Source organism: Monodelphis domestica, chromosome 7, assembly GCF_027887165.1.
Source record: "Monodelphis domestica isolate mMonDom1 chromosome 7, mMonDom1.pri, whole genome shotgun sequence".
NCBI lineage: Eukaryota > Metazoa > Chordata > Mammalia > Didelphimorphia > Didelphidae > Monodelphis > Monodelphis domestica.
This window is the reverse complement of record NC_077233.1, coordinates 2,856,874-2,871,718: the sequence shown is the minus strand read 5'-3', so window position 1 is coordinate 2,871,718 and position 14,845 is coordinate 2,856,874. Positions and strand designations below refer to the sequence as shown.

The 14,845-nt window shown below is 44.3% G+C and overlaps 1 protein-coding gene across 1 annotated transcript in view; it reads right to left on the bottom strand.

The window, feature by feature from the left end:
- SEPTIN7 (septin 7) overlaps window positions 1-14,845 on the bottom strand; it is a 56,295-nt gene that overhangs the window by 20,002 nt on the left and 21,448 nt on the right. Inside the window, exons 5-6 of the mRNA XM_056804728.1 lie at window positions 3,804-3,904; window positions 550-684 (exon numbers count right to left, since the gene is read on the bottom strand). Coding sequence (XP_056660706.1) covers window positions 550-684; window positions 3,804-3,904 — 236 coding nt within the window. The remainder of the gene's footprint in view (window positions 1-549; window positions 685-3,803; window positions 3,905-14,845) is intronic.

The window sequence follows — 14,845 nt, the reverse complement described above, 5'->3', positions numbered from 1 at the left end:
TTTTATATTTTCAGAAAACGACATACAATCACAAAGGCCTAACTTATAGAGCAACTCCATCTGTTTTCCTATTAAATGTGGATCAAGCTAACCAAACATAAAATAGGTGTGTCAGAAGAAGAGTGCTCTCGGTCTCCTTCCCGTTATAAGAAAGTCCTTCCCAACGACAACCATCAAGGTTTCAGCAAGGACCGAGAACCTAGACTCCTGGTAGAAGTATCAGGGGGCCAAAACAGAGATTCAGGAACCCCTATATGCCTCCTGAGAGGGTTCCCATTTGGTTCTATTTAGCACCATTCTGATTTGAGAAATTCAGAAAGAGATGGCACGGGCCACACTACCACCATTTAATGAGGCAAAATAAACATCCATTCACTCAGCATCCAAAGATAATGCCCCTGAGAGTACGGCCACACAGTGTGGTGAGTATACCTGGCTCAAGGTTATCAGAAATCGTGACGTACAGAAGCATCATCCAAGGAGTCTTTGGGCCATGGCAAATACTCAGATAGCCCCCAAAACAAGGCACAGAAGGAGTAAGGTACTAACCCATGGCCTGAAGGGGCAATGAAGTATAAACAACATTGCACCCTGCTGTCTGGCATCTGCCGTCTGTTCACCCGAGATTCTGCGTTCAGATAATCCTCAAATTTACTGTCAATGTAGTCGATAACAGGCTGCCAACTGAAGAAAAAGAAAAGGAAAGCCAGGAAAACAAGTTAGATTTCCACTGCAGAGTCAGGTCTATGTGAGTATACATGGATGTATGGCTGGCATCGTTTCCTGCGAGTCATTTAAACGGTCATTTCTCCCGTCAAAGTATGTCAATAAAATTACTCTTCAAGGATGAATAAGCCAAAATTCTTCTACATAAAGCAACCCAGATCCATTCGAAATGTAAGTTAGATAATTAGCATTTAGTAAGCACCTACTATGTGCCAAGTACTGTGCCAAATGCTATGGATACAAAGAGAGGCAGAAAACCTGGTCCCTGTCCTTAAGGACTCACAGTCTCAAGGAGATGAGAAGGAAGCAAACCAACCTGAACAAACAGGGTGTGGGCAGTGCATGAGAAACATTTTTTTAGTGTTTCTAAATTTTGAAATCTGCTTGGTTAGTAATCAAGTGGTTGGAACACTGTTTTGACTTTTATTTTAAGCATGTTGTTGACTAAAGGCTTCATTGAAGAAGCAGTCTACCAACGAGGTCAATTTGATTCTGTAATTTGTAAGTAATGTGGCACCTGATACCTTTTGGTGCTTGATATTTTGGGGGACCAATAATTCAAGTGGATTTTGTTCTTCAACAGTGAACCAAGAGATTTGATGATGACATTTGTTGGCTTGAGGTCTGATTTTTTTTAATATACTGAAGATCCCTTTCTAACTAGTTGAAAAATGCACAGATTTATATAAGTACGAAAACATAAACCTCTAAGTGAAAGCTGTTACATGGATATTAATCTAAATTAATCTAGGATGATCAGAAGAGGGGAAGTTTGGTGTCATAATTTCTCTCTTCATGGTGCTGGACTTTAATCTGTACCACAAAACTTACTGCTTCAATAAAAAAAAAAACAAGACCACCAGACCCAAAGATGGGAAGTCCTGGGTTTGGATATGACCTGAGACTTACTGGCTGTGTGATCCTGGGCAAGTCACTTAACCCCCACTACTTAGTCCTTGCTGCTATTGTTTTAGAATTGATACTAAGAGAGAAGGTAAGGGTTTTTTTTAAAAAAGAAAAAAGGATCAATAAAGAATAATGAACAGAGAGAAGACACTAGAATAAAAAAGGCAGGAAAAGGCTTCCTGTAGAAGATGATATTTTAGGTGGGGCTTCAAGGAAGGCAGTAGTCAGAGCAGAAAAGGGAGAGCATTCCATCCCCAGGGCCAGCTAGAAAGAACACCCAGGGCCCAAAGATAGATGGTCTTGTTCATGGGGCCTATCCAGGAGGTCAGGGTCACTGGACTCAAAGTAAGGTGTAAGAAGGCTAGAAAAAGGAGGAGGACAAAAACTGAGGATTTCCTATTTCACCCTGGAAAGGGAAGGAAAGAAAAGGGGGTATTGGAATAAGAATTGAGTTAAAGGAAGCCCACTGAGCTTAGAGACAATTTAAATGGAGGAGACCCCCTCCCAGCAGCTAGTGCAATAGCCCAGCTATGAAGTGATGAGGGCCAGGAGAGGGCAGTGGCAGAGGAGAGGAGACTCACCCAAGGGATGATAGGAAAAGTCGATAATTAAGACTCTGGCACCAAGTTGCATGTGAGCAGTGGGAAAGGGAAGAGTCATGTCAGGAAGAATAGAGGTGCTCTCAACAGTAATAAGGAAGAGAGGAAGTGAGCCTCACTAGCGGAGAAAGAAATGGAATGCAGCTCTGGACACACATAGTCCAAGGTATCCAAAGGTCAACAGAGCCCACTAAGTAGAGTTGGGCATCAGCCTAGAAAGGATTCCTGAATCCACGGGAGCTGAGGAGACCATCAAGGGCAATGGTCTAGCAGGAGAAAAGAAGAGGCTCCAGTCAAGGGTATGACTATTTCTAGGTATAGGTGAGGTAGGGTGATGGTCAGGGTGTTCAAGGGAGCAGCAATGTATTTATCAGGCAGGAAAGAAAGACATAGGAGTCAATGAACAGGAGTCCTCCTCACTGAGGAAGGAAAGGGAGTTCCCTGGAGGCTGGAAGACGACAGCTACCGGGATTTTGATTGCATGATCAATAGGGATTGAACAGATCTCAAATGTGGTGAGGTCAGGAAGCAAAAACAGTAGAGAACCTGGAAGTGGTGAGGGGGAGGAGGAAGTAACCAAGCTCCCCTAGTGAGCTCAGTGAGGTGGGCAACAGGAAGGATCCAGAAAACGACCCCCTTCAGAGGGAATGAAGCTTGAGGGATGAACACTGGAGGGTCAGGATTTCTGGGATGGGGAGGACATACCAGGGAGAAGTTAGTTACTGAAGAACTTGTGTAGACGAGTTTTCACTGTCCCCAAAAAACAATTTAAAAGGCCAGTCTGGTGGAACTGTGGAATGTATGGAGAGGAATAACATATGTAGGCAGAAAGAGAAGAATGTAATTGAGTAGCAAGTGTTTAAAATGATCCTAGAGGTAACAGGGAGTCACCAGAAGTGACTGACAGGTTTGGCCCAGTGCCTGGCACATACAGAGTAGGAGATTAACTGAATGAAGAAAAGCGCACTTTGATGGCCCTGGGGAGGATGACTCAGGGTAGACAAGGAACCCAATGTCTTGGGAGGTGGCCAAGGTGATGAATGAGAGACATGCTATAGACACTGAAAGGCCAACATCTGGCACCTGCCAAGAAGTAGGAACAGGAACTAAGGATGACGCACTCGGTCTTGACAAAATGGGAAAATTCAGAAGATGAGAGTGCAGGACGGAGACAAAGGCTGGATGTCTGCAGAAGTGATCACTAAATTCTGGGGAGCTGCTGTCACCGGCTGAGAGCACAGAGACAGAAAAGTGGGGACAGTCATAATTGGAGAGTATCAGATAGAGAATGATGCAGCAAAGGAACAGTCAACAATATAACAATACTCGCTAGTGCAGAGGTCAAGAAGGAGGAGTGAGAAACTGTTTGATCTGGTCATTAAGGGATCAAACAAAGAACTGAGAGAGTCCTCAAAAGGGAGGTGAGGGATGCTGATGACAGACCAAATGCCATCTAACAAAAAGGCAAACCTCAGCTCCACTAGCAAAGGAGAAAAAGCAATGCTGAGTGAAAAGAAGCTTCTGAGACCCCAAAGGCTTTGGCAATAATGAGATGGATTCTGGTGTTCTTACCAATTACTATTGTCCACTGCATCACCGAACCCAGGCGTATCCACTATTGTGAGCAGCAGCTGCACACCACCTTCTTTGATTAAAACTTTTGCTTGTTCCACCTGCAAGATCCAACAGATCAATATCAAAACTGAATCCATCACTGGCACATGCACTCATTCTCCACGCTCTGACCAAGCACGCAGAAGCGGGGTCCTTCAGGACGAGTGGAAGTCACTATCAGGGGCTCCCCATCTTTGTGGCTTTCCCCAACGCCCTCCTGGGCAGTTGTCCGAGCCCAGAAGAGCGATCATGCCTGGAGCCACTCTCCTGCTCCAAACATCTTAACAGTCTCTATCAGGATTCTTCTAACAGCTTAAAACTCGGTCCTTCCAATATCCACTCGGATCCCAAAAGTCTGTTTGGCTTGTGGGGACTTCATACGTTCCAGGTTAGGTCATCACGGCTTTCTCCTCCCAATGATCAGGGAAGGCAGCCGGCATTGGCCTCGTGGTTGTTCTCTGGTTTTGGTTTTGGCTTTTTGGGCGGGGTTCAGAACAGCAGTACCAAACCGGACCCCAGATTTCATTTCCAAAATGAGGACTGCTTCCTTCCTACCTGAGAGCACCAAGGTGTTATGGCCACACACACCACAGCAGGCCCTTCTTGACGCCAAGGTTAAGTCTAGCCCTGGCTGCCTTGAAAACTGAGGACCAATTAAGTTGAACTCACATTGGTAGAAATTGAAACGCTCCCTAGCCAAGAGACGGATCCTTCGGGAGAGTGCAGGCCCTTCAATCATCCTGGCTGGACGTGCCCCAGATTCTCCCGCTCCAAAAGCTGCTCACAATCACTGAACGTTCTGCAATCCCCCCGAGCTGCTGTTCTCAAGTCAGGACCCAGTTCTCTGCCTCTGGATCTGTATCACTGTGCTCACAAGGCTCACCTTGGCAAACGGCCTTTTTTTAAGGATTCTGTCCTGAAAGAACTGGTGTGTCTTTCTCTCTAGCCCGACAAGGCTTCCTCATCCTGGTGCCTCTTTTCCCCTGACCCAGACCCAAGTATCCTAACTTGCTGTTCAAGCAATCCTGACCAGAAGGTGTCACTGTCGGTTCTTCCATGGAGAAGAGGCCTCTGGCCCCACCTTTCACACTGTCATAAATGACCCTGAACAAGTAAGTCATTTCCCCTCTTTCCTCTCTGTGCCCCAAAGGAAATCTCCAAGATTACAAATTACAGACAGCGTCCTCCCAGGCACTCCCCACCCACCCGAGTGAAATCCAACAAAGCTGGTCTACAGAAAGCGCACCAGTCTGGGTTCTAAGAACAGGGGCCCTGTGGTCTTGGCGGGCCATGTGCCTAACGATGCCCATACACACTCCCTTTCTCACCTAAAGCTCTATAGAAAAAGGAGCGGTTCTATTTGAATGAAATGTAGCTCATTTCATCTGAGATGGGGAAAGAAAGTGGTTCTTTTTTAATGCCTGAGACTGGTTTTAGAAAAGGAAAAGCAAAGTGGCTCAGGGGATAGAGAGCCAGCAGGTCTGGAGATGATCCTGGAGGTCCCAGGTTCAAATATGGCCTCAGGCGCTTTCGGGTTGTGTGACCCTGGGCAAGTCCCTTAACCCCATTTGCCCAGCCCTTGCCCTTCAGTCTGAAGAGCTGTTACACTAAGATAGAAAAAAAAAAGGGGGGGGGGTTTAAAGAGGAAAAAAAGGAAACTAGTTTCTAGCATAATTCAAACTTTGGCTCCCTGACAAATATAGACCCAATGCCTAGGTATATGCTGTTGCCAAGGAAACCACTCATGAAAATGACTAGCTAACAAGTTCATGCTTCAACCACCACAGCTGACACTCAGTCAGGTTCTTTCTCCAGCTGGAAGGTGGCAGAAGCAGCAGCAGCAGCGGCAGCATCAGTAGCATTTATAGAGCACCTGCTGTGTACCAGGCACCAGGCTAAACGGTTTTCTCATTTGATCCTCACAACAACCCTGAAAGCAGCCACTATTATTATCCCCCATTTTACAGGTTAGGAAACTGAGGCAAAGTGGCTTGTCCTAAGTATCTGAGGCTAGATTTTAACTCGGGTCCTCCTGACAGCAGGCCTAGTGCTGCCCCTACTTCAGACCTGATGGAACCTCTATTCTAATTCTTTTGTTCTGAGGGTTCCAGTTTACATAGTAAAACAGCCAGCGGGAGGGAGGTAGAGGGTCAGCCACCACTCTAGAGCTGGCAGCCTGGAAAACCCCTTCCTCAGAGCCTCAGCTAGTCGTCCAGCAGCCTAACAAATGAGGAAAAGCCACTGTCCTCTCCACTGTGCGGTCTTTGAACTGAGGTCTCCCCCGCTCTCCTCAGGCCCAGGCCACCCCAGGACCCCTCCAGAACTGGGCTCAAAATGAAGTCCCCACTCGCAGCCCATCACCACACAGGGTCGGGGAAGCCCAAAGAAATGTGAGTGACTAGTAATGACACTGCAAGATAAGCGGGGGAGGGGCGTGGCTGGGTGGCTCAGTGCTCAGAGCCAGGCTCGCATTCAGGAGATCCCCCCAAGTCACTTCCTCCCTAGGAGACCCTGGGCAAATCACTTAGCCCCATTGCCTAGCCCTCACTGCTCTTCTGCCGTGGAACTAATTCTGAGACAGAAGGCAAGGAATTTAAAAAGCCAAGAAAGAGCTTACTTGTGCCCAAGGCAGTGGGCCAGTCAGTAAGCATCTATAACGTGCCTCTGCTTCAGTGCTGGAGACACAGGGGATGTGCTTGTGAGACACGGGGCTTGGAAATCCTTTCTCAAAGGACGCTTTTGGACCTGATGCTTTTTACTGGTTCATAGAGACCGCCAATTAGAAGAGAAACTCCAACTCTGCTGTTCCTGTGTCCTGTTGGGGACCAGGACTTGCCTGAAGGGGGAGCGCCCGAGCTAACCTGAAGGTTGTGGCTTTCTCTCCTAGGATAAGAGCTTGCAAGGCTGAGAAAGGACACCGGAGCACCCAGATATCCTTGTGATTAAGGAAAGGTCTTTAGGGTTAGGGGAAGTCAGTCCCACGTCCCTTTCCTCTTTTCCTTCCCCTCCTCCAGGGACGGCAGAGTCCCCACGGATGGAAGGAGGGGATCCCCCAGACATCAACAAAATCTAGCAATTTGCAAGTCCAGCCCTGCATCAGACATTCCACTGCCCGGGTTATTTCCACCCCTGGCCACACTATCCTTGAAATGGCATGCCTTCAGAGGAAAGAGTCTGAGCTGTAATTCTTTGGGAGGACCAGCATTCACTCGCTCTCCCCACAACAAAAGGAGGCAAAAAAAATCCTTGCCTTCAAGAAGCTTACACAATCTAATGAGGGAGAAAGAACATACAAATATATACAAAACAAGTTGTAGACAAGGTAACTAGGGGAGAATGAACAGAGGGAAGCCTGGAATTAAGAGGGCTTGGGACTTAAAGGAAGCCAGGGAAGTCAGTGGTTAAGTAGAGGAAGGAGAGTATTGGAGGGGACACAACTGAGCATTCTCTGCATCTGGGAACCACAGGGGGAGCCCCCCCCCCGAGTCTAACAAGTTTACTGGGTGATATGGTTGGACCTGCTCCCTCTAGGAAGAACACTTTGGGGGCTGAATGGAGGATTGATTGGAAGCAGGCAGATCTCTCTCCTTCTCCTACCAGCTATTGCAATAGTCCAGGCATGAGGAGAGGAGGGTCTGCAACAGGACAAAGGCAGGATCCAAGGTGGAAGGCGTTGGCAGCAGATTAGATAATGTGAAGATGGGACTGACTCTCCCCTTGTCTATTTTTAAATTTAATCAACCAAAAGCATAGAAACCCCTACTTAACACTAACTTGCTAAAGTGCGTGACAACTCAGATAGAACTGACAACCCCTTGGGCAGTGCTAAGCAAATTTAAGACTGCAATTGGTCCCATAAAGTGGAAGAAGGGACAGGAAGTGAAGCCAAAAAAAAAAAAGGGACTATAAAAGGTGATGAACTTCCTCTACAAGAGGGTCTGTTACAGATAAAAGAGTGGTTGCCTTAAACTGTGACCACAAAAATATGGTTTCAAATCAAAAATATAGTGGTTGCCATGGGAAAATTCCCAAATATTAAATATACCCAATCAGCTGGGTTTTATGGAGATTTTAATTAATAAAATGAGGAATTAAGGAAAAGGAGAAAGAATAAGAAATATAGTATGAGCCTTACGAGAAAAAACTAAGCCAGTCTTTAATCACTCACCACAAGATCCTTCCAAGCAAGATTTTAGCTTTCAGAGAGACCCTCCAGTTTAGCTCAGGAAGCTGAACTAAGTTCAGCCACCGAAAGAGAGCCCAGCTTCCAATTCAGCTCCATAGCTGAATTCTCTTCAAAGGCCTCTCTGACCTTCTTTTAAAGAGAATTTTCTCCTATGTCACCTCCCCTAAGTTTTCACATCTACCAATCACAGTAGACGTTTTCACAGGACTGACCATTCTTAATTCACATCTTCTTTAGCTCTCAACTTCTCTGGGTAGACTAAAACTTCACACCTCTTTTGTTAAGCTTGTCCCTTGTAAGTTTGCAAGTTGCCTGACCTTTTAGTGATTAATTTGACCTTCATAGGTACTTAGCACCCTTTTGTATTAGATCTAAAAATAGACCTAGCTTAAGGGCTTTTGCCTCACTATAAGTATGAGTTAAGTACTTTTTCATTGTTCAGTAAGGAGTTTACAACTTTATCTTCCCCTAAAGTATGTCTAAGTATGGGCGGAGTAATGTAAAGTTCTCACATACATTCCTGACTAAGTACCTCCATTGTTTAAAATGGGGAATGGCCTTAACCAAATGTTCTAAGGTAGAGTCTGAGAATTTTTAAGATTCACAAGTCTGAGAAATTTTAAGAATCACAGGTCTTCTTCCTGAATTTTTGGGATGGAGGATCTTGGACTGGGACTGCTTCTGTTAAGAGTGCTCCTGGATCTTCTCCCTTTGGAGCTTCGGCTTGGGTGAGTGAAAAGCTGACTCTCCTTTCCTGGCTTCTGGAAAGATTAGTTCCAGAGGAGTCCCCTTCTTAAGGAGGCCACATGGATCGAACTCTTGTTTAAATCATCACCAAGTCCTCTGGCTGAGGGGTTAACGAGCCCTGCCTGGGTTGAGCCAGAGATCAGAGCAATGTTAGGGTGATAGGCTAGACATTTTCTCTACCCTCTTTTACATTCCTTTACTTTCACTTTTTCCCCCTCTTTGTAAATAAAACTATTGAGAGTCAGTTTGACTTGAGCTATAATATTTTTAAGTTGGTGACCACAGTATTATCTTAAAATTCTCATATATTTAGTCTAACCATAAAATTTAATTCCATACAATATGGAGGGTGACCGGGGGGGGGGGGGGGGGGGGGTCCAGGATAACTCCTGGAAGATGAGAGCCTGAGGCCCTAGGATGGTGGCGTCCTCTATAGTAATAGGACAGTAGGAAAAGAAAGGAACAGGGGTCGGGGGGTATTAATAGAGAATGATGATAATTAATTGGTTATGGACATGTTGAGTTTAAGATAATTTCCTTTCTTTAAATCTTGCAATTAGGTGGCTCAGTGGATTGAGGGCCAGGCCCAGAGATGGGAGATCCTGAATAATTCAAATCTTGCAAGTCACTTAACCCCATTACTTAGTCCTTACTGCTCTTCTGCCTTGGAAGCACTACACAGGTTTTGTTTGTTTTAAATCTTGTTCTAAAATGAACTTTCAGAATGCTGATCAGTTATCAGTTCCTCTGCTTAAATTTTAGTATTTTTTTAAAATAATTATAACAGGATATTAAGTGAGGAAATTTAGGATTAACTTAATTTATTTAAAACTCCTGGGGCAGCTGGATGGCTCAGTGGATTGAGTCAGGCCTAGAGACTGGAGGTCCTACGCTCAAAGCTGACCTCAGATACTTCCCAGCTGGGTTTCCCTGGACAAGTCACTTAGCCCTCATTGCCTAGGCCTTACCACTCTTCTGCCTTACAACCAATACACAATAGTGAACCTAAGACAGAAGGGAAGGGTTTCAAAACGAAATATAACAAAACAAAAAACTCCCATATAGGTTTTTGTGACAACTTTTGCCAAGGCCCTAATGCTCACCTGGCAGCCTATGAGTTAGCCCTGCAAACTGATGCAGTAACATCATCTCAGATGGTGGTCATAGGCAACAATTCAGTCCAACCGCTGACTTCTTAACCAATCCCAAGCCTTAGAGAAAGGCCCTTGCTTCTGTAACCGAGGAGGATTTCTAACTCAATGGGGAATGCCTCAATCTGGAATCCAAACAATGGGAAAGTACAAATAACAAGCCGGTTTTCTCCCTATGCACTTTACAATGAACTCACGTGAGAAATTACTAACTTGTTAACATAGACTGACTTTTTCTAGGAAATGTCACTTCCAGGATAGGCCACAGGTCAGATGTTCAGGCCTATTACTTTCTCTACTGTTCTGTACAGTAAATGATTCTGAAAGTGGAATCTGATGACTATGCTTCAACTACACAGCAAAAAAGATAAAGTTCCTTGATTCCAATTTAATTCTTTTAAAATTAAATAGAACTAGTAAGTAGTAAAGAGAGAAAATGAAGAAGCCCCAGTAAATTTCCGTTTTCAGTTAGCCAGACTGGTCAATTAGAAACTCTTTACCCATGGACACTGAAGCTGCTTCTCTCCATAAAAATATGACTGCCTTTTTGACTCTTGTCAAAGTCAACCTCCCTCTGCAGTAAGGCACTGCCAGGCCTAGGAGGCAGTCAATGGCCACCAAGAGAACTATGGTCATGCTGGATGCTGTGACATCTTAACACACACAACTGGAGATCTACATCTGGCCTATTTCAAACAACATTTAACTCTGGAAAGAGCCACAATCCATATGACTGATAAGACTTAACCAGATAGGAAAATGGAAGGCTAGGAGGTAAAGTTCTTCAAGTAATCTATTTAGATGGTTTCTTTTTATTTATATTTTTCAGAGTTGCTTGTCCATACATGGTCAAATACAAAATGCTCGCAACATCTGGAGGAGATCCAGAAAACCTCACTGTAAACCCATGTCATTCACAAGAGTTCAACTGTAGCCTATCATCCGGTTTTACAAGTATTCTCATGGGATTCATGGAAAACAAATTGGGTCAAATGCAGGAATTTCAAGCTTTTAACAAATCTCTTCCAAATGGCCATTTTCCCATGCACTTTACTACAGGGGGTCATGTTAGAACATTTTATGGCATCGCCCCAAGTTCTCCAAGATTAAATATATAATTTAATCCTTTAGCAAGGAACAAAGAATATTCAGAATCTTAACTTTTCTGAAAAACAAATATGACTCAAACTCCACTAGAGTATTTACAGAATTCAAATTCTCAGGGCCAATATTCTTGCCTCCTATACTAGATTTTTTCATATCCTTCAAAAGCTGATTAAGACTCATTTTTAAAAATCTTGCCCCAATAATGCTTAACTTAAAACCAAGAATAATTCTACTCTGTCTAGTCTTAAAATATTAATACAATAATAATAACAGCTAACATTTATGTTGTTATACAGTGTCAGGCATTGTGCTCAGTGCACTACAAATATTATTGAATTTGAACTTCACAACCACCCTGGGAGGTGGAAGTGCTTTTATCTCCATTTTAAAGAAGAAACTGAGGCAAACAGAGGTTAAATGACTTGACCAAGATCACAAAGTTAATGTCTGTGGCAGAATTTGAACACAGGTCCTCCTGACTCTCACTCTAGCTTTCTAGTAATTAAACTACCTACCTGCCTCAGCATCTCCAGTTAATATTTAAAACTCTTCATAGTCTATCTTTCTCATCTGCATATATTATTCCCACCTCCCACATTTCAGAGTTCATATCTAAGTCAGTATTTGCAAGGCACTGAGAAAAAGTGGCAAGCTACTGGCTGTGATGTATTTGTCAATAAACTATCTCTACATTCAAGAACTGACATCAGAAAATATTCCATTTGCAAAAACAGTGCTAGAAACGACCTTTGCATTTAGTATTTCTTCACTCTGGGGCAAGCTGGAGATTTACCATTGAATTTTCTACCTAAAATAAAATACTCTGTACAAAGTGGTTCTTTAAATGAGGCTAATCCATTCAGGCTTGCAATTGTTTGACAGAGTGTCAGGATGCCTACCTGCCCCTGACAATTTACAGACTTTGGGGTCAAAAGGCTTGATAAGTGTGAATTTTAAAAGTCTCCATCTTGGTCTAGCACCCAAAAATTGTGCACACCCACACTACCCGGGCATGTGCTAGTCAATGACAAATCAGAAATAACTAACTGCCCACCTGGGCTGTCCTAAGCCAAGCTAGAGCCAACCGTTGGCACTTGTGAGACACAGGAAGTGAGGTAGGGAACAGCCTCTGGAATTCGCTCACTTCCTGTGGAGAGAGCTAGACGCCAGTTCGTGTTAGAAGCTTGGACAGGGAGGACGCCCGCAGACAGCTTTCCTTCAGATCACTCATGTGAGTTAAGGACTAATTCTTTCCACCTTGGCCCTTTGGGCCTAAACTCCCTCTGCCTTGGTCAGAGGTTGAGTAGCCCCTTTCCCTTTCTCTTCTCTCCATCTCTCCCTCTCCTTTTCCCTACTCCCAGTGTGATTAAACCTCCATAAACTCCATTCTGACTTGAGTGTTTCATTTTAGGAATTTCATAAGTAAATTCCTTGGCGGCCATTGTTCAATATTACAACAATCTTAAAAAAGGTGAAATTTTCACCATTACATAAGACATGGTCAAAATTCTCAGACCTTTGGGACCGCCTGGACCAGAGATTCAGTTCGGGAAGAATGCTCCCTGGCAAAGAGGATTTCTAAGCCAAGAACACTGGGAAGGAAGAGTGTGATGAAGGGGGCCCAGAAGCCATCAGGAGCCTAAGCCTGGAACTCTGGCCACAATCCTTCAAAGCAGGAGTAAAGCACTTAGCCTGGTCACTGTCTCTGAGAGAAAGCTCTCTCAGCTGTGAAAAAGGGAGAACATACCATGGTCTGGATAAGAATGCTTCGCCATGCTGGACTCTAGAAGGGGCTTCTATGACTAGCACAAGAGCTCCTGTTACTAATAATGGCACAGTGCTGACTCCGGGCATCACACGCTCTACCTTCCTACTCTCATAGCTCTGGGATGTCAGATGATGGTTTGGGGATGGTGAAAAGGGGCTCTTTTAGGGTCTGTAAGGGGCAAATGAAGAAAGTATCCCAATCCCATGTGCAACGATGTACAGCAGAGACATACTCATAGGTGAAAAAGAATAAGACAGCCGTATTTTAGCCCATCCTAGTCACTATTAAAAATAAATCCTTTTCCTACTTGAATGAATGAGAAAATAATTTATTAAAACACTTGCAAAGTCCTTGGCTCAGCTTTAAAGTGAACCAGGCCCTGTCCTTGGGGGGGGGCTCCTTCTCTAACAGGGGAAACAACACAGGGGAAGGTCTCAGCTGTAGGCCCCAGGGTCCCAGGGATGCAGCATCAGGCCTCTTCTTTCCTGTCATTCCCACAGAACAAGTCACAGTGCTTCCTAATGTGGAGCCAGTGGACAGAGGCCTGGGATCTTCCTGGCCTTCAGTGGCTGTGTTGCAGCTGCAGCCCAGACTATAGGAGCAGGATCCAGAATGCATCTCTCCAGGGACAGCTTCTTGGGGCAATAACAGAAGCTACTGGGCTGGGAGCCTGGCTCTTCCAGAGTCTCTCAGGCAGAGTTCAGGACTATTCCCACCCCCTGGGAGCCTGAGGGTCTGGGGGTTGCGGCCTCCTGACTCAAGTACATCATTATTAGGACTTTTCTATTCCTTCATTCCATGCTGGGAGCCATCAGGCCATGACACCTTAACAGAGTCACGCGTGGTAGCTAAGGAGGCCATAGAGTGGCCCTTGCAAGATGTGATTGCCCACTCAGTCCCCTTTGCATGACCTCTCTCATCAATATCCCGTTACCTATGAATTGACATGATTACTATTCCCCCTAGTCTCAAAAGGAATAATGCAAGAGCAAAATACCTGTACCCTAATTCTCTAAAACATCCCCAAAAGACAGACCCTCAAACCCAATCCCAAAAGACTATCATGGGTTAACTTTTACTTAGACACATAATCCCCAGTGAAACCGCAGCTACAGGCCAAGCCCAAAACTTTCCCACTCACAGAAACCTATTCTCATGAAGCCAGCACACAAATCAATCATACATACAATAAGTACAAGTACATCAAGCTTCAATATGCCTCAGTGACTCAATTACACAAATCAGTAACTCAGAAACTCCCTAGTAAAAACCCTAAAAAATGATCAGTCTAAATTTGAATTGTATTCCCAGTACCCCTCAACATCAATGGTATGATTGTAGAATTGTTTTTAAGAACTGTTGATTAATTATTCCATTTTATTAAAAGCAATAATTTTCCTTGATTGTAGCTCAAAACTTCTCACAGGGTAATGAGTAAATTAAGCCACCTGTAACGAAATCATTTATCTTGTGTGCAACCTTTTATTCTGTCTGTGATCACAATACAAGAATACAGAATGTTAATCAAGTGATTTGTTAAAAGTTAATGTATCACTTTTCCAATTATCTCTCTTTGAACATGTGTGTTAGGTAATGTATTTGTGTGCCAACAAAATGGGTATAAAAATAAACACCAAACCTGGGAATGGTGGAGCAGCTATCAGATGCAAAGTGGTCCCATGGCTGTAATGATTAAGCTGTCTTCCTTTTGTTATTTTTTTGACTGATCATTCGCCACAAAACCCTGGAGTCTCGAGCAAGGGTGGACTTTGCCTGTGGCAATTCTAGCCCTTCTCTGGTGCCTCATCATAGAATGGGAATGGAAATGATCTGGAATTCTCAAAGGCCAGGTTGGTGGATCCCAAATAGCTGGCCCCCCTCCCTAAAAATGCTTCCAGTACATTCTAAGAAATGTCTTGTCTGTTATCTGTGGCTCAGTATAACCCCACATCTTCAGGGAGGCTTATCACTCAATTGACCACAGAAGGGGTGAATTTTTTGGCCCTGGTAGTTCCCAGTGACTGAGACAAAAAGGCCACAA